The 19,712-nt window shown below is 43.4% G+C and overlaps 1 protein-coding gene across 1 annotated transcript in view; it reads right to left on the bottom strand.

Moving 5' to 3' along the window:
* Window positions 1-15,758: 15,758 nt before the first annotated feature.
* The window catches only part of LOC128052071 (stimulated by retinoic acid gene 6 protein-like), a 28,247-nt gene continuing 24,293 nt past the window's right edge, over window positions 15,759-19,712 (bottom strand). The window contains exons 15-18 of the mRNA XM_052644535.1: window positions 18,806-18,925; window positions 17,422-17,585; window positions 16,574-16,720; window positions 15,759-15,907 (exon numbers count right to left, since the gene is read on the bottom strand). Coding sequence (XP_052500495.1) covers window positions 15,759-15,907; window positions 16,574-16,720; window positions 17,422-17,585; window positions 18,806-18,925 — 580 coding nt within the window. The remainder of the gene's footprint in view (window positions 15,908-16,573; window positions 16,721-17,421; window positions 17,586-18,805; window positions 18,926-19,712) is intronic.

The following is a 19,712-nucleotide window of genomic DNA, read 5'->3' as shown; positions in this document are numbered from 1 at the left end:
AATGTTGAGTTTTAAGCCAATATTTTCACTCTCTCTCACTTTCATCAAGAGGCTTTTTAGCTCCTCTTCACTTTCTGCCATAAGGATGGTGTCATCTGCATATCTAAGGTTATTGATATTTCTCCCAGCAATCTTGATTCCAGCTTGTGCTTCATCCAGCCCAGTTTCTCATGATGTACTCTGCATATAAGTTAAATAAGCAGGGTGATAATATAAAACTTCGACGTACTCCTCTCCCTATTTGGAACCAGTCTGTTGTTCCATGTCCAGTTCTAACTGTTGCTTCCTGACCTGCATATAGATTTCTCAAGAAGCAGGTCAAGTGGTCTGGTATTCCCATCTCTTTCAGAATTTTCCATAGTTTGTTGTGGTCCACACAATCAAAGGCTTCAGCATAGTCAATAAAGCAGAAGTAGATGTTTTTCTGGAACTCTCTTGCTTTTTCCATGATCCAACAGATGTTGGTAATCTCTGGTCTCTGGTTTCATTGCCTTTTCTAAATCCAGCTTGAACATCTGGAAGTTCACATATTGCTGAAGCCTGGCTTGGAGAATTTTGAGCACTACTTTACTAGCGTGTGTGATGAGTGCAAGTCCGGTAGATTGAGCATTGTTTGGCATTGCCTTTTTTGGGGATTGGAATGAAAACTACCTTTTCCAGTCCTGTGGCCATTGCTGCATTTTCCAAATTTGCTGGCATACTGAGTGCAGCACTTTCACAGCATTATCTTTTAGGATTTGAAATAGCTGAGCTGGAATTCCATCACCTCCACTAGCTTTGTTTGTAGTGATGTTTCCTAAGGCTCACTTGACTTCACATTCCAGGATGTCTGGCTCTAGGTGAGTGATCACACCATTGTGATTATCTGGGTCATGAAGATCTTTTTTGTATAGTTCTTCTGTGTATTCTTGCCACCTCTTCTTAATATCCTCTGCTTCTGTTAGGTCCCTACCATTTCTGTCCTTTATTGTGCCCATCTTTGCATGAAATGTTATCTTGGTATCTCTAACTTTCTTGAAGAGATCTCTAGTCTTTCCCGTTCTATTGTTTCCCTCTATTTCTTTGCATCGATCGCTTGTACATTGGTTGTTGTCAGATGCAGGAGTTAAGGGAATCCTGTTGGAGGGTGTTTCCTGTGAGGCAGGTGTGGCCTCCTATCTTTCATCCAGCTTTGATTGCCCTCAGCACAGTGTCCTGCACATAATTCAGACACACTGAATGCTTCCTGGTAAATGCAGGAACACCTGGAGTGTCCTGGTCTGACTCCCAGAGGTGGCTCTTTCCCACACAAGCACCCAGAGTTCTGCACGGCCAGGGTGGAAGGTACTTGTGGTGGACGCTGAACCTGGCACAGGTTTCCTACAGACCTGGGGTTCCTGACTCCTCTCAGAGGGATCCCTGTCCCAATTGCTCATAAATGCTACCTATGACAACTTCCTTAAACAAGTGGTCATTCTGTCCAGACTACTTTCAGAACTTAAGAAACAGCGAGCAGAAAGCCCTTTTATTCCCATTCTTTGGTCCCAGGTTTTATTAACAAGGTGAAATATTATAACAAGTGATTGGACTAATTTTATCTGGAAACAGAGAAAGTATGTTTACCTGAGGTTATAGATGAAAAACACGGTAAAAAATCAGAAATGTTCAGGAATTATTTGCAGTTAGCAAGATCTCTTTTGTCGAGGAGGTCCTATTGGCTTGGCACTTGTGCATCAGAAGCCATGTTTTCCCTGCCCAGATGCTTTCTGGCACATCTATAATGTGCGGGTTTTTAATTTTTTAATGCATAGATATAAATATGTAGGCACGGATATATCAGGTATGATGTTTTATTCAGAGTAAGCAACACACATTGTTTAAAATAAAAAAAAAATTGAATGGAGAAAATAAAAATAACCCATAATATCACTGCTGAGAATTTGCTTTCCTTAATTCCCAAGTTTCTGGGCCTTTGTGTTTGGGTTTGGATCAAACATGAAAATTTGTGTTTGGCTTTTGGATGACATTTGTATTACCCCTCTAACTCAAAAGTGTTATAGTTGGAAAGAGTAACCAGTTAGAGATCACCTGGTGAGTCCACCTCCTGTGTTAGAGAGGCACAGGAGGTGAGAGACAGGGAATGGAAGGAGTGAAGCCAAGCCTTTGGACTCTCTTTGCCTGCACCTTAACATCATATCTTCCCCCATTTGAAAATGTCTCTTGACTCGAACCTCATCCTTTTCCTTCCTCTTCCATAGGCCATCATCCATCTTCTCCATAGTCCATAGAAAGAAAACCAAGAAGGACCACTCAAGAGCTAATATTTATTGAGAGGGTTTAATAGTCTCAATAACTATGAGAGGGGTACCACAATTAGCCCATATTACAGATGAAGAAACTGAAACTCAGAGAGTTGGTAACTTGGCCAAGATCTCCAAGATAGGAAATGGTTAAATCCAGGATATGAATCTAGACCATGTAATTCAGAGTCTTGAACCAAACACTATATCATCTGACTTTGGGACTTGCCAGAAAAAAAGTTCTGGATCCAATCGATAGGCTTTGTGTGTTGAATCATAGCACACGTACTGAAAAGTATGGAAATCATAAATGTATAGCTTAATAAATTATCCAGGGGGAAACACACCCAGTAACCAGTACCACAAGAAATAGAACATCACCAGCTCTCCAGGAGCCCCGCATATGTACCCATCCTAAGTCACTGCCCTCTCCTCCCCAAGTGTAGCAGATATTCTACCTCCTGAATTAGTTTTGCTTGTTTTTGAACTTCAATGGAATCATACAGAATGTTGGACTTTTATGTTGGACTACTTTCATTATATTTCTAAGTTTCAAATATCTTTTTTAATGTGACTGTAGTTCACTTCTATTTCTGTATAGCATTCCATTACAAAAATACATAACCCATTGCATAATATTTATCCTTTCTATTATTGATGTACATTCCAGGTTAGAGAATTACCAAATAATGCTGTTCTGAACATTCTTTTGCATGGTGAACACATGTAGGCATTTCTATTCTATTTCTGTTCATATTTTCATATATTTAAGGCTATTTTTACTTCTTTTTGTGTGAACTCTGGGTTCGTGTCTTTTGCCAGTTTTTCTACTGTGTGTCTGTTCTTTTTCTTATCAGTTTCTAGGAGCTGCTTGCATATTTGGCATCTGAGCCCCTTTTTAATATGAATTGCAAATATTCACAGTTTATAATTTATTCCTTTTTATAATGAAGGTTGGTTTGGGGGCTTTTTTGTGTGTTTTTGTTCATTTGTTTTGCTATGTATTGTTAAGATGTTGAGTGAGTGAAGTGAAGTCACTCAGTCATGTCCGACTCTTTGCGATTTCGTGGACTGTAGCCCACCAGGCTCCTCCGTCCATGGGATTCTCCAGGCAGGAATACTGGAGTGGGTTGCCATTTCCTTCTCCAGGGGATCTTCTCGACCCAGGGATCGAACCCAGGTCTCCCACATTGCAGGCAGACGCTTTAACCTCTGAGCCACCAGGGAAGTCCTGTTAAGATGTTACTTCTCCCCAAATTGACCCATAGATTTATATAATCACAATAAAGTATCTAAGCAGATTTCTAGTGAAAGTGAAAGTTGCTCAGTTTTGTCCGACTCTTTGCCACCCCATGGATTATACAGTCCATGGAATTTTCCAGGCCAGAATACTGGAGTGGGTAGTCTTTTCTCTCTCCAGGGAATCTTCCCAACCCAGGGATCGAACCCAGGTCTCCCATACTGCAGGTGATTCTTTACCACCCAGGTCTCCCACATTGCAGGTGATTCTTTACCAGCTGAGCCACAAGGGAAGCGCAAGAATATTAGAGTGGGTAGCCTATCCCTTCTCCATATCCTGACCCAGGAATTGAACTGGGGTCTCCTCCATTGCAGGTGGATTCTTTACAAACTGAGCTATCAGGGGAGCCCATATCTGTCCAGATATCTGGTGGACACCAACTATTCAATTTCAAATTTTTCATAGAAATACCAATTACCAAGAATAGTCAAGACAATGTCAAAGAAGAATAAACTTGGATGGCTTACACAACTGGATATGAAGCCTTTGTATAAAGCTATAGTCAACAGGGCAAAATGCCATAGTAGTACAAGGGAAAACACTAGGAGAAACAGAGTCCAGCCCAGACCCACACATGTGCACATTTATGTCACATATACTAAAGTGACCCAGCAGAACAATCGGGAGAAGATAGTTTTAGTAAACAGCCCAGGGTCACTGGTTATTCATATGGGAAAGAAATTAATCTTGACTTCCATTTCACACCATAGACAAAAATCATTTCCAGGTGGATTTTAAATCTAAATGGGGAAGTTTAAAATAATAGCATTTGTAGTAGATATCATAGGAGAATATTTTCATGACCTTGGAGCATAAAGACAAAAATTAATAAACTTGACCTTATTAAAATTAAGAACTTCACTTCATCAAAAAAAAACACCCTCAAGAGAGAAAGAAAGCAAGAACAGAATGAGAATAAACATGTGTTATATGGGAAAAGCCTCATAAAGGATATATAACTGACTTCCATGAATTAATAAGATGAAAGAGACAATATACCTGAAAAAAAATGGGCAAAAGATTTGACTAGATATTTCACAGAAGGATAACCAACTGGCTGAAAAGGACATGAAAAGCTGCACATCATTACTCATCAGGAAAATGCAAATGAAAACCACAATGAAACACCACTACACCTATACCAGAATGACTGAAAAATGCTGACAATACCAAGTGTTGGTGAAGATCCGAGCAACTGGAACGCTCATACACTGCTGTGTGTGTAAACTCCTACAACCCCTTTCGAAAACTCTTTGGTAGTATTTCCTAAAAATGAACTTACACATACTCAAGGACCCAAAAATTCCACTCTTGGGTAAATACTTCAGCTCAGTCATAATATGACAAAATTATGAAATTTTAAAGTGTGACAATACATTTTAAAGTTGAGGGAGAAATACAAAAGTGATACCGCCTCTCCAGACTTTCCAGACTCACCAGATCCAGCACCACATAGACTCCCCCCCAAGTGCTTTTGGGTGCCTGTGCAGTTCCAGAGACTTGGGGACTCAGAGGTGGCATGTGGTGGTGGTGGGTGGGGGTGGGGGGAGGATGGCAAAGAACACACATCCTGAGAGGAGCTGCTGGTTCAGTGAGCAGTGTGCTCAGTAAGGCTCAGAGAGCGCAAGCCAGGCTACAGCTCCCCACCTCATAGCTCACTCTCTTACCGTCCCCAGGAGTGCCAAACCTCAGGAACTTCCCCTCAGTGCATGACATCCTTTCTTCTGGGCAGAGCACCTCCACGCAGCATCTAAAGAAGACATGGGGAAAAGTTTCCAGGTGTAGGCTTCTCTCCCTAGGAGCATCAGGTGGATGAGGAATCTCCCTTAGGGCTGGCACTGCCCTCTCCCTCAATAATCCTGACCTCCTGGGAGGCAGCAAACCCTGGGGACAGGGACTGAGGGGGCTGGGTGGAATCTCTAAGCCTCCCTAGGACCTTAGGCCACCAGTCCTGCTTCAAAACTCAGTTTCCTTAAATGTCAGAGCCTAGGTTGAGCCAAATCAGAGGTTCTCAAGTGCTTCCTTGATAGCAACAAACTCTATGTTCATTTGAAACTGAATCTGGTCAAAATGAAACTGCTCAGAAGAAACTGGACTGGAGGCCCAAGGCGACTGACACAAGGGCTTCCTCTGAGGCCCACAGAGCCTTCTGAGCTCAGAGGAACCCTCTGGCATCTGGACAGTTTGGATCATTTGAGTTCTCAAATAGAAGGGATTTGCTCTCATACCACTCCCATTATTGACAAATTTCTCCTTCCTTCTATTTTTTCCCCTCCCTTAAGGAAGAGTTCCTTAAATTTTCAAAAGCTGGTTGCAAAGACGACTCACAAAGCCAGGAAAAGCTCATCAGGGCCGAGTGGAGGCTGGAGGTCTAGAAAGAGATGAGGGGGTGGGGCAAGAAGGAAAGGGGCACCAGATAAGGCGCAGTTTCTCACTTAAAGTCTGAGAAAAAGCTACAGGAGGTTTTGGTCTGAAGCTGGAGTCAGCCTCCCCGTCAGATGGTACCACGGAGGAGAAAGAGATCTAGGTTCCTTCAAGTCCCTTTTTGCCTGAGTTTCAGCTCCCTTGTCTGCCACCGATGTCCTGCATTGAGGCCCCGCCCAGGTCCACGTCCTATTTTGTGGTTGTGCACTGCCCCCCTGAGGTCCCTTGTGGTAGTGCAACATAAGGGAGGGTGGTTGAGGGTGCTAGTGATGGGCTAGAGGACTCTTTCTGAACATTGGCTGTCTTCCTCCTAGGGGAATCAGATCAACCTCCAGAAAAGGAATATTCCTCTATGAAAAGAATAAGGTGAACAGTTGTGGCACTCACTGGTGGGAAGTGGCAGAGGAGTGGAAATCAGAGACCCTCCGGGCAGGACACTCTCTGCTCTGTCCTCGGCATCTTACATTTACTCAAACAGTTTGGTAACAGAGAAGTGGGAGACGCGTTGACTGGACATACGGGGGAAGGGGGTTGGCATCCAGGACAACTTCCCAGAGTAGGGGCTATTTACACCCATCTCTGAGAATAGGTAGGACCTGGAAGGAGCGAGGACGGAGGGGTCCCTTGGGTGCCTGTTAAATGTTTCAACTGAAGGACTGAAACCTACGACATTTTCAAAGGTGTGTGTGTTTCCAGTCACTCAGTCCTGTCTGACTCCTTGTGGCTCCATGGACTGTAGCCTGCCAGGCTCCTCTGCCCACAGAACTTTCCAGGCAAGAATACCAGAGTGGGGTGCCATTTCCTATTTCAGGGGATCTTCCCGACCCAGGGATGGAACCCGCGTCTCTTGCATCTCCTGTGTTGGCAGGCAGATTCTTTAGCACTAGTGTTACCATATATCTTCTAAAGTCAGCTGATTATAGATGTGTTTGATTAAATAACCAGCAACTATAATCTCACCAACCTGACATGTGGGACCATCACAAGTTGTAATAATTCTTTTGTACATATTGTAAATATAAGATGCTAAGCTGGTCTAATATTTTCTTCCATTCCATGGGTTCTTTCACTTTCCTGATAGTGTCATCTGACGCACAAGTTTATCATATTTACTAAGTCTTAATAGATTATCTTATAACTTACGTATTCTTTTTCTTTTTTTTGCTTGTGCTTTGGATGTTATATCTAAGAATCCTTTCAGTTTAGTTCAGTCTACTGTTGCTACTTTGCCAGGAGCCAGCATGGGGAATCCCGCCCATGGCAAAGGTCATGAGGAAGAGGCCTGATAGGCAAAGGCGAGATCAGGCCTCAAGGAAACCCCCCTGGGCCTTCTCGAGCATCTACCCCAAAACAAGAATCTGTCTGTCTTATTATTTTATGACTTTCACCAACGTTTCTGACATTAACAGGGGCTATCCCCAACCACCTTTCTCTGGAAAAAGTTAACTTAGAGCTGCAGTTAACAGTCTCCTGCATATAAAAGGAGTGTCTCAGCTCAAACCCCTCTGATGGGTCTCTAAATTGCCTGACAGGTTTACCTGGATTTTTACAACTACGCATGTGATTGTTTATAGCCCCCCAACTGTGAGAGGCACGAAGCGTAAAAAAAAAAAATCTTAAAGATACAGAGCCCTTTTTAAGAAGCTAAGAATTATATTGGTGGAGGGTTTTCATTGTTGAGTTAATGACTGCCGCCAGGCCTCCATATCCTTTATCTTTTAGGCACCTGGAGGATATTAATCAATGTAATTTGGATGTAGAAAAGGAATATAGCAGTTTTGATGCCAGCAATACTAGACTTTTGGGTTAATGAATTTTCTCTTTGTTATAAATTACTGTACTCCTCTTTCTTTGTTATAGATTGTTGTGTCCTTGCTATGTAAGAATGTAACCTAATCAGTGCTTTCTGAGAGTGGCGCCAGACTTTAGTAAGAACAACACTTTTAGGGAAAATAAGTTTTCTGGTTGACGGAACCTTATCAGAAAAGGGCCACAAAATACTAATAGGCCTCCTGGCCAGAAGATGACGTAAATCACCTGAGACCTGTGTATAAGGCTAGGTATGCAGAGAGAAAGCCTGGTCTCGATAAGGGTCAGGGCTGCTGACTCTGCATGACTTTGTATTATCCATTGATCTCTATGTACAAAAAAAAGTATAAAAGCTTTCCTGGAAAATAAAGGGCGAGCCAGTTTCTTGGAAATCTGGCTTCTCCCGTGTCTTCTTTTCTTTCTTACTCTATGTTCTGGCTGATTCCCATCTGGAGCATAGAGGCTCATCGTGTCTACTTATTTGCCTGGGCTTCTAAGACCCACGCAAGAGCAAGACCAAGGCGGGGCACCCTCCGCTATTCAAGCGGGTGCCTGTGGCCTTACACAGATGGTGTAAGTCTCTTGTCTGAGGCTTTATGGCTTTCTATGTAAACCAAGGAATACAGCCTCTTTCTCTCCTCTATTCTCTTAACTGCAAACTCTTTCCTTCTCTCTCTCTAAATCTATATATCCATCTCGCCACGCCGTCCCCGCTTTGAATTACCCTGGATCCACCAGGGCTGGACCCCGGCAAGTTGGCTGTTCTTCAAATGGGTACTGGTTGAGGAAGAATAATATATTAGTTCTAAGTAGATTAATGAGTCTTAATATTTGTTAAATGTTCAAAATAACTATTTTGGAAGAAAATATTTCTAACAGTTTTAAAAACTGGAATGATGATATGGTCTGAACATGAAAAAAATCTATGTCAAAAGGATAATGGTAACTATATATTAATATATCAAAAGCAATACCTAGTCCATAGTCAAAGCAGCCACCCACTATGTAGGAAATACTGTTTAATCTGGAGTTATATAGCATTTATGAAAAGTCAGAATAGCCAATCACCACCTTCCTAGTGTAACACATCAGATTGCTGCTAAGTCACTTCAGTCGTGTCCGACTCTGTGCAACCCCAGAGACAGCAGCCCACCATGCTCCCCCGTCCCTGGGATTCTCCAGGCAAGAACACTGGAGTGGGTTGCCATTTCCTTCTCCAATGCATGAAAGTGAAAAGTGAAAGTGAAGTCACTCAGTCGTGTCCAACTCTGTGCAACCCCATGGACTGCAGCCTACCAGGCTCCTCCGTCCAAGGAATTTTCCAGGCAAGAGTGCTGGAGTGGGGTGCCATTGCTTTCTCCAAACACATCAGATTAGCCCTCTGGTTTCTTGAGCCTTTTGATATTATTGCCTGAGAGAAGGAATTATTGCCTAAGTGGCTAATGATTACTGAAATTATAAACAAACAGTCCAGCTCCAAGTACTTGCTGTGGACTTTTGGAGAAAATGTAGACTCAGTTCAGTTCAGTTGCTCAGTCATGTCTGACTTTGTGACCTGATGGACTGCAGCACACCAGGCTTCCCTGTACATCACCAGTTCCAGGAGCTTGCTCAAACTCATGCCCATTGAGTTGGTAATGCCACCCAACCGTCTCATCCTCTGTTGACCCCTTCTCCTCCTGCTTTCAATTTTCCCCAACATCAGGGTCTTTCCAAATGAGCCAGTTCTTTGCATTATGTGGCCAAAGTATTGGAACTTCAGCTTCAGCATCTGTCTTTCTGATGAATATTCAGGACTAATTTCCTTTAGGATGGACTAGTTTGATCTCCTTGAAGTCCAAGGGGCTCCCAAGAGTCTTCTCCAACACCACACAGTTCAGAAGCATCAATTCTTTGGCACTCACCCTTCTTTATGGTCCAACTCTCACATCCATACATGACTACTGGAAAAAACCATAGCTTTGACTATACAGACCTTTGTCGATAAAGTAACATCTCTGCTTTTTAATATGCTGTCTAGGTTGGTCACAGTTTTTCTTACAAGGAGCAAGCATCTTTTGATTTCATGGCTGCAGTCACCATCTGCAGTGATTTTGGAGTTCAAGAAAATAGTCTGTGACTGTTTCCATTGTTTCTGCATTTATTTTCCATGAATTGATGGGACTGGATGCCATCACTTCGTTTTCTGAATGTTGAGTTTTAAGCCAGCTTTTTCACCCTCCTCTTTCACCTTCATCAAGAGGCTCTTTAGTTCCTCTTCACTTTCTGCCATAAGGATGGTGTCATCCGCATATCTGAAGTTATTGATACTTCTCCCAGCAATCTTGATTCCAGCTTATGCTTTATCCAGTCCAGCATTTCACATGATGTACTCTGCATATAAATTAAATAAGCAGGTGACAATATACAGCTTTGACATACTCCTTTCCCAGTTTGAAACAGTCCATTGTTTCATGTCCGGTTCTAATTGTTGCTTCTTGACCTGCATATAGGTTTCTCAAGAGGCAGGTCAGGTGGGCTGGTATTCCCATCTCTTTAAGAATTTTCCACAGTTTGTTGTGGTCTACACAATCAAAAGCTTTAGCATAGTCAATGAAGCAGAAATAGATGTTCTTTGGGAATTCTCTTGCTTTTTCTATGATCCAACAGATGTTGGCAGTTTGATTTCTGGTTCCTCTGCCTTTTCTAAATCCAGCTTGAACATCTGAAAGTTCACGGTTCACATACTGTTGAAGCCTAGCTTGGAGAATTTTGAGCATTACTTTGGTAGCATGTGAGATGAGTGCAATTGTGCAGTAGTTTGAATATTCTTTGGCATTGCCTTTCTTTGGGATTGGAATGAACATCGACCTTTACCAGTCCTGTGGCCACTGTTGAGTTTTCCAAATTTATGGGCACACTGAGTGCAGCACTTTCACAGCATCATCTTTTAGGATTTGAAATAGCTCAGCTGGAATTCTATCACTTCCACTAGCTTTGTTCGTAGTGACGTTTCCTAAGGCTCACTTGACTTTGCATTCCAGGATGTCTGGCTTTAGGTGAGTGATCACACCATTGTGGTTATCTGGGTTGTGAAGATCTTTTTTGTACAGTTCTTCTGTGTATTCTTGCCACCTCTTCTTACTATCTTCTACTTCTGTTAGGTCCATACCATTTCTGTCCTTTATTGAGCCTATCTTTGCATGAAAAGTTCCATTGGTATCTCTAATTTTCTTGAAAGATCTCTAGTGTTTCTCATTCTATTGTTTACCTCTATTTCTTTGCATTGATCACTTAGGGAGGCTTTCTTATCTCTCCTTGCTATTCTTTGGAACTCTGCATTCAGATGGGTTATCTTTTCTCCTTTGCCTTTTTCTTCTCTTCTTTTCTCAGCTATTTGTAAGGCCTCCCCAGACAACCATTTTGCCTTTTTGTATTTCTTTTTCTTGAGTCCTCCAAGAATCCTTTACCAAATCCAAATCGTGATATTTACCCCTTTAAGAACTTTATAGTTCTAGCTCTTAAATTTAGGTTTGCTCCATTTTGAATTAAGTTTTGTATATGATGTAAGGTAAGGATCCAAACTGATTCTTCTGCATGTGGACATTTTATTTTCCTCGCACCATTTGCTGAAAACAGTTTTCCACATTCCAGGTTCCCTTTGTTGAACTTCAACATCTGTTGACAATCATATGACCATAGATATACGGTTCATTTCTGGGTTCTCAGTCTATTTCATTGGTCTATATGTCTATCTTCAGGCCAGTGATGTGTTGTTTGATTACTACTGCTTTGTAGTAAAGCTAAAAATCAGGCAGTGTGTCTTCTAACTTTGTTCACCCCATCCAATATTGTTTTGGCTTAGTTGCAACTCCAAATGAATTTTAGGATCAGCTTTTCGATTTCTGCAACAAAGATTTATTGCAATTTTATAAGGACTGTATTGGATATATAAAGTGCTGTATTTTTATCATAAGTCCTCTAATCCATAAATATGGGATATCTTTTCATTTATTTATAATTTCTTTAGCCTTTATTTCCAGAAATATTTTGTGGTTTTCAGAGTATGAGTCTAGTGTATCTCCTGATTAAATATATTTTAAAGTATTTTAATATTTTTAATGCTCTTGCAAATAGAATAATTTTCCTCAGGAGGCTCATTTCTATAGACTTGTAACAATTTTTCATTTGTATAGTTGTATTGAATGGCAGTTGATATATGAATGTTAATCTGTATCCTGTAACATTGCTGAAATCATTTATTAGCTTTCCAGTTCCTTTTTGCTTCTATTTTTTATTGCTTCAGAATTTATACATATGAAATTATGATATCTGCATGTAGAAATGCTTTTACCTTAGTATAATCTTGAGGATTTTCACATCTGTTTTCATAAGAGATATTTGTCTGTGGTTCTCTTTGCTTTGGAAGTTTTAGTCTGCTTGTCTATCAACATTAAGCTCGCAGAATGAGACAGGAAACACTTCCTTCTCTTCCATTTTTTAGGGAGCATTTGAAAAGAATGTATTTTCATACTTGAAAATGTTTTGTAGAATTCAGTCATGAAGCCACCTGGTTTGGGGCTTGTCTTTGTTGCAATTTTGTGTTTGTTTTCTAAAGAATTCAATCTCTTTGCTTGTTATAGGTCTATCAGCAGTTCCTACTTCTTGAGTCAACTTTGTGTCTTTGTAGGAATTTATCCATTTCGTGTGGGTTATCCAATTTTTTGGCGTACAGATGTTCACAACATACTTTTATAATCATTTTTATTCCTGTAGAGTTAGTAGTAGTATTCAACTTTCATTTCTGTTTTCAATAATTTGGTCTATTCTCTTTTTTTCTTAGTAATTCTAGCTTAAAAGTTTGTCAATTTTGTTGATCTCACAGAACCCGTTTTTGGGTGGGCTCACTTTCTCCATTGTTTTCCTGTTCTTTATTTTGTGTGTCTACGATCTTACATTTATTCATATTATTACCTTCTTGGTGTTCAGGTTTAGTTCACTCTTCATTTTCTAGCCCTCAAGGTGTAAAGTTAGGTTTTGGGATCTTTCTTCTTTTTAATGTAGACATTTACAGCTATAAATTTTTCTGTGAGCATTGTTTTTTCTGTGTGTCATAAGTTTTGATATGTTCATGTTCATTTTCATTTGATTCAAGTCATTTTCAGTATCCCTTGTTTTCAACTTTTACCTGCTGGGTGTTTCATGGTGTATTGTTTAATTTCCACATATTTGTTATTCTCCCCCAGCTTCCTCCTGCTGTTGATATCTAGTTTGATTCTGTTGTGGTGAGAAATGACAATTTTCATGATTTTAATTTTTAATAATTTACTAAGACAAAGGTTCATCTAGTTAAAGCTATGGTTTTTCCAGTAGTCATGTATGGATGTGAGAGTTGGACTATAAAGAAAGCTGAGTGTTGAAGAATTGATGCTTTTGAACTGTGGTGTTGGAGAAGACTCTTGAGAGTCCCTTGGACTGCAAGGAGATCCAATCAGTCCATCCTAAAGGAAATCAGTCCTGAATATTCATTGGAAGGACTGATGCTGAAGCTGAGACTCCAATACTTTGGCCACCTGATGCAAAGAACTGACTCATTGGAAAAGACCCTGATGCTGGGAAAGATTAAAGGCAGGAGGACAGGGGACGACAGAGAATGAGATGGTTGAATGGCATCACCGACTCCATGGACATGACTTTGAGTAAGCTCCAGGAGCTGGTGATGGACAGGGAGGCCTATCGTGCTGTGGTCCATGGGATTGCAAAGAGTCGGATGCTCTCAGCCTTCTTTATGGTCCAACTCTCAGAAACATACACAATTACTGGAAAAACCATAGCTTTTACTATATGGACCTCTGTCGGCCAAGTGAGGTCTCTGCTTCTTAATATGCTGTCCAGGTTTGTCATAGCTTTTCTTCCAAGGAGCAAGCCCTTGAGGAGCTCACAAACCATTCCAGGGAAGGGGCTGGGAGACAATTGTAGCAAGAGCTGCAGGAGAGGCCTGGGCCACATGCTGGCAAGACTTTGTCTTCTTAGGTGTCCTGGGTCCCGAAGTGGTGACTGCACATAGCAAGTACTTGGTCAGCACCAGCTGGGTGCACATCAGGAGCACTGGCTGTGAGGGCAGCATGAACTCTCATTTAGGAAAAATGAGACTCATGCTAGCGGCAGAGCTGGGACCAAACCCCCCTGCTCCTGACCTTCTGTTTAGTGGCCACTTGACCATGATGTCAGGGTTGATTTCAGTATCAAATTCAGGGCTGCAAGATTCATTCATCATGGCCTCACTACTTTAGTCAAGATCCTATAGTGTTACAGTATGGACTTGGTAATGGTGAATAAAACCTGAGGCCTCTTCCTTTGTGGAGCAGAGTATAATGAGAGGTAGGCAGACATTAACCATATCACCACAAAGTGTAACATCACCAACAATAATGACTGATATTTTTTTGAATTTAGGATGTGTCCGGGACTAGCTTAGGAGTGTTTGTATATATAAACTCATTTTTTCCTCAAAGTAATTTTTGGTGTTATAGGTATTACTCCCCTTTTATAAATAAAGAAAGCACAGAATGGTGAGGTAATTTAGTCAATGTCACCCAGCTAGAAAGTGGTGTGGGGATCCCAGTACTCTTGAGCTCCAGTTTTCTTAGTTTCAAAAAGCAAAATGACAAAACTTGGTTGCAGAGAGTAAGTTAAAAGAGATGAATCTGGCAGATACATTGAGCCAATAGGACTGGGTTCACAGTACCTGCTCAATAATGATGATGAGTTTCAAAGGCTCTGGGACATGTGAGGTGGACAGGGAGTTCCCTCACTCTGTGGGTGAATCCTCCTGGCACGTGCACAGGCTTCATAGAGTGACAGTCTCCAGGTGAGCAGACACTTTATGATTGGGCATGAAAAATTTGGGTAAGTACTCAGCCCTCTGCACAAAGAGAAATGTCCTGGCATCTGGGCTTTCTTGGATGGCCTAACCAGCCCCCCAACACCATGCCCTGCATACACTGGAGGGCTCATCTTCTTCAAAGCTGCCCAGAGCTTTCTTGTTCCCACATCTTTGCTTTTGTTGTCCCCCAATTTAAATGACATGGGGCTTTTCTGATGGCTCAGTAGTAAAGAATCCACCTGCCAATGCAAGAGATGCAAGAGTTACAGGTTCGATCCCTGGGTCAGGAAGATCCCCTGGAGGAGGAAATGGCAACCCACTCCAGTATTTTTGCCCAAGAAATCTCATGGGCAGAGGAGCCTGGCAGGCTGCAGTCCATGGGGTAGCAAAGAGTCAGACACAACTGAATGATTAAACAACGACAACAGACTTAAATGCAGATCTCATCTCTATGTCTTCAGACACGTGGCTTTCTCAGGGGATCCCCTGTATGTCAGAGAGAATCTACACATCTTATCTGTGACCAGGGCACACGTCAGTTCTGATCTGTTCCCCACCCCAGTGGCCGTGGGAGAGAGCTCAGTGTGTACCTGCTCACCCACCAGATTGTAGGCTAGGGTCATGGGCTCCTTGTCTCCCACCACCATACAATCTAGAAAGGAGGAAACAACAAGGACCCTAGGATTAAGGCCATACTTTGTTCCAGAGAAGAATTGCATCAGACAGTTAAACTCTCCTGATATAGACTTTTATACCACCTTTGTCAGTGACATGAAGTTCTCCCCAGTGTGTCTCAACATAGAACTCCCCAAGGCTGCCTTCTAACCAGGGATAGTGGACATCATTATTGGGTAAAGTTTGTTCAACAGAAACTCTCTTTTGTTCTTGATCTTTTTCCCAAGGGAGCGAATTAGACCTGAGACATCACTGTCCAGCCCAAGTGCCACCCCAAGAATGGCCAGTCTGCAATGGACAGTGGCCGTGCAGCCTATTCCATTGCAGGGGACAGCTGCTGAGTAGCCTGGGCCTTCTCAGGGGCGGTCGTCCTGGAACAACCTTGCAGCAGTGTGGGAGGTCACTGTCAGCTCTCTGAGCACGTCAACAGAATCTGGGTAAACTCCTGGGAGCCAAGACCTGGCCTGGATTTTCTGAGTCTGACCAGTTCGGGGTTGTTGATCAGGGTCTGCAGCAGGAGCCACCTTGTTCTGGACCTTGCTGAGAGGCGGGGACCTAGAAAGAATCAGAGCCAGTATACTGGGAGGAGAGGGCAGCTTGTCTGTGTCCTGCTCGGAGGCCACAGGGAAAGCTGCCCAGAAGGAGTGAGGTGTGGAGGAAGGAGCTGGACCAGGATTCCTGAGGACATGAGGGCAGCTGGAGGGATGAGAGTTTGTTCCACAGATCTGGGTATCTGCAATGTTGGGATCAGCAATGAAAATTTCCAGATCAGTGCTGAGTGTCCACAGGCAGAACATGGCTAACTGGAGGGCTTCCCAGGGGAAGGCAGAGCAGAATGATACAGGTGGCAGCCAAGAGAGAGCTTGTGGAATGGGGTAGTTTAAGCAAAACTGCACAGAATCTTGGAGGGCATCTGGCTTGCAGCGTGAGTTATGGAGGAGTCTCAGACAAATGGCTCATTGAAGGACTCAGGTAGCAGAGTTCATTTCCAGAAACAATGGAGAAGCTGAATTAGCAGGAACAAGGCCTTGGGGGCCCACAGCCAGACTGACTGGGGTGAAGACTCCTAATCTCCTGAGTAGAAGGGCTCCCAGGGCACAGAAAGTGGAGGAAGAGGGGCAGCGAAGGAGGAACATGGGATACCTCAGGGATCCCAGGGAAGACTGAAGGCAATTGTTTCCTGGTGTGCAACCCCAGTATAGATTCAAACAGGAGACTTACCTGCTGACTGATTTAGGTACCAATATTTGATGGTCTGCTGTAGCCTCCTCTCCCTGTGGCCGGTGATCAGGATATGACAAAAGCTGACGAGCACAGGGTTGGTGTGATAATGATCTGTGTAGAGCATGCCAATCCATGCACTGAACCCTGAAATCCAGGAGGGAAGTCAGACTATGCAATATACATCCCTGGATGACTAGGTTTTGCTTCTTATTACATAACTATAGCAACACTTTGTTCCCAAATGGTGTCTGTGTCTTTGCTGTGAATCTGGAAAATGAGGTATAAAGAGCTGGAAAGGTTTTTAGAGATCATACTCTAATCTGTTCATTTTATGGGAATTTGAAGTTCACAGTGACGGGAGCCTCTGTGGTTTATATGGAGAAGCCAGCTGCCCTTGCATGAATCAATGAGTGAATGAAAAGACACGGTCCAGAAATAGGACAAAAACTGTTTTTCTCCACAAAAAAATGGTTTGATTTTGGAGCAAAATGAACAGACCATTTTTTAAACTAAGTAAGCTTGCAACTAACACCACAAGTAATTCTGAGATATGTTTTCTCAAAAATTTCAGAGCTGTGCATTCACAAATTACCTTGTAACTGTTTAGATAGAATTCCACTATCCCTTACTGTTCTTCATTATACCTCAAAGATCTGTTAAATATGCAATCTGACCATTGGGCTGAAAAGTTGTTTTTTTTTTTTCTATTCAGCATTATAGCCCCCATGGGAAGATAAGATCTGAGTACAAGAGAAGAGTATGAACTGTGGGCCTCTGGTACCTGACTTGCAGGCAGCTTCTGCAAAGGTGCGAGAGCAGCGCTCCCCAGATGCACGGCTACGTACCCATGTCTGCTCTCTCATAGCCACTCTGTAGGATGGTCCTGTCGATGCGGGCGATCAGCCACGTGCCCAGGACACAGCTGATGAAAAGCCTGGAGAGGCAGGCGCCCAGGCCCAGCAGCACATTGTAGAAGAACAGAAAGTAGTTGAAGTTGTGGAACGCTCTCCTGCGAGGGGAAGCAGGCAGAGGGGAAGCACCCTTCAGTATGAGAAGGTGGCTAGGCAGGTGGGCTCAGGGACCTCCCAGACCTGTGGTCACATCCTACCTCTCTTACCTCCTAGCTGTGCGACCTCGTGCCGTTAGTGGAAGCTGACTGTCCCCACTTCATAGCTGGTGTAAAGACTGGCTCAGAAACAGTGGAGAGGACATTGAGCACCAGGCAGGCTGAATGTGAGTGGGGACTGTAAACCCCACGTGGCTACTGCTGGGTTCACGGTTACAGCAGAGGATGTGCCTTTCCCACTATCTGTTGCAACAGCGACCTGGACCCAGCTAGAACTGCTCCAAGTCCTCCAGATAAAATTTTTCAAGTTAATCACATGGTTCCTGTTGCCTATGGGATAAAGCCCAAATACTGCATATGAATTTTGAGGTCCTGTCTGAGAGGGACTTTTCTGGTATTGCCACTTTGTGCTCGCTTCCTGTCCCTCACCATCTAAGGCCACTGCATGGCCACCATACTGGATTTTCACTCTTCTCCCAACACATCCTGCCCTTTCATGGCTTCCTGCCTGCATCCACACAGTGGGGGCTGCAGCCACACCATCTGCTCATCTCTGCCTGTAGGAATCCTACCATCCTACCTACTTTAGCTCAAACATCCCACCTGCAGCTGAAAGAACACCCCTGCCTCTCCGCCACTCCCTTCCTGTCCTCTTTGCTTTCTCTTGTAATGCTTTCATGCCCTCTAGACTCTACTGTCCCTAAATATCTGTGCCTGTCAACTCCAGTGGACCATGAGTAGATCACAGGCAGATCGTGAGGAGTATGTCATTATCCTCAGGGCCCATGTTGCTTCCTCCATGATGAACAGCTTTGAATGAATGAACTAGAAAGGATTACCATGGGACAGGCACTGCTGTTCTAAGTTCATATTTTAATACCTTTCATCCTTGGAACACCTCTCTGAGATATGCAAACTTATTTGTAAAGTGAGGAAGTAGAGGTTCATAGATGTTCAGTAAGGTCACATAGCTCATAAGGGGTGGAGCCAAGATCTGGCTCCAGGCAGTCTGGTTCCTGGCAGTTTGGTCCCCGTTCTGAACCACTGCCCCTCACCCTCTCAGAGTGTAGAGTGCACCCAGGAACCTGCCAAGGGTGAAGAGAAAGGAGCGAGACTGCTGAGGCCAGAGCCCTGTGATGCCCCACTACTTTCTCTACTCTCACCTGTTGTTGAGAGCCAAGGGCTTCTGCTTGTCATCTGTCCCCATCTTTGGTTGCAGGAAGAAGCTGGTGGCGATCCATACCTGCAGGACCATGAGACCCAGGACGATGGATACGGTGAGGCTAAAACACAAGGCGAGACCATGCTGAGGTGGCCTTGTCCACTCTTCCCAAACTCTTTTGGAATGCCCAGTGATAGAGAGGAAAGAGATGCTGACTGCCCACCAGACCCACAGTAGCTTGAGCTCTGTCCTTTATGCCTACAGAGAATTTTGTCCACTGTGCAGATGAGAAAGATGAGGCTTACAAAGGGGAGATGACTTTCTCAAAGCTGCATCATCAGGCCTTCTGGCTCCAGACCAGAACGCCAGGATTAAATCAGGTCCTTTTGTTGAGGGGTAGCAGCTGGGCTGAGTGGTTTAGCATCATAGGAATCAAAGAAAGGAATGGGATTTTCAGAAGAGCTCATGAAGGCCATGGAAGAGTGGACAGGGCAGGCTCTGCCCTAGATTCGTAGGAGGCTCTAGGTCAGCCTGGAACCAAGGAGGTCAGAGCAGCAAGGCCCCCAGAGGGCACACACCCTGTGTTTGCATCTCTCCCTGGCACCAGCATGGGGTGATGGTTGAACGAGGTTTTGGTTTCAGATTGCCCAGCTCCCCATCCTGCCTCCTCCCCTCCTGGAACAAATTGTTCAGCCTCTCTGTGCCTCTGTTCCTCATCTGGAAAAAGGGAGCTAATGTAAGTCCCAACCTCAAAAGGTCCTCAAGAAAACAGCTGCAAAGTGAATTTTCAGTAATGTCAGCATTTGCTTACTTTCCATATGGGTAAACTGAGGCTTGGAGAGGCAGTTTACAAGTCACACAGTTGATCTAAAGCCTAAACTCAGATTCCCTCTCTCTTTCCACTATAC

This window comes from Budorcas taxicolor, chromosome 8, assembly GCF_023091745.1.
Source record: "Budorcas taxicolor isolate Tak-1 chromosome 8, Takin1.1, whole genome shotgun sequence".
Classification (NCBI taxonomy): domain Eukaryota; kingdom Metazoa; phylum Chordata; class Mammalia; order Artiodactyla; family Bovidae; genus Budorcas; species Budorcas taxicolor.
This window is presented reverse-complemented; position numbering and strand designations above follow the sequence as displayed.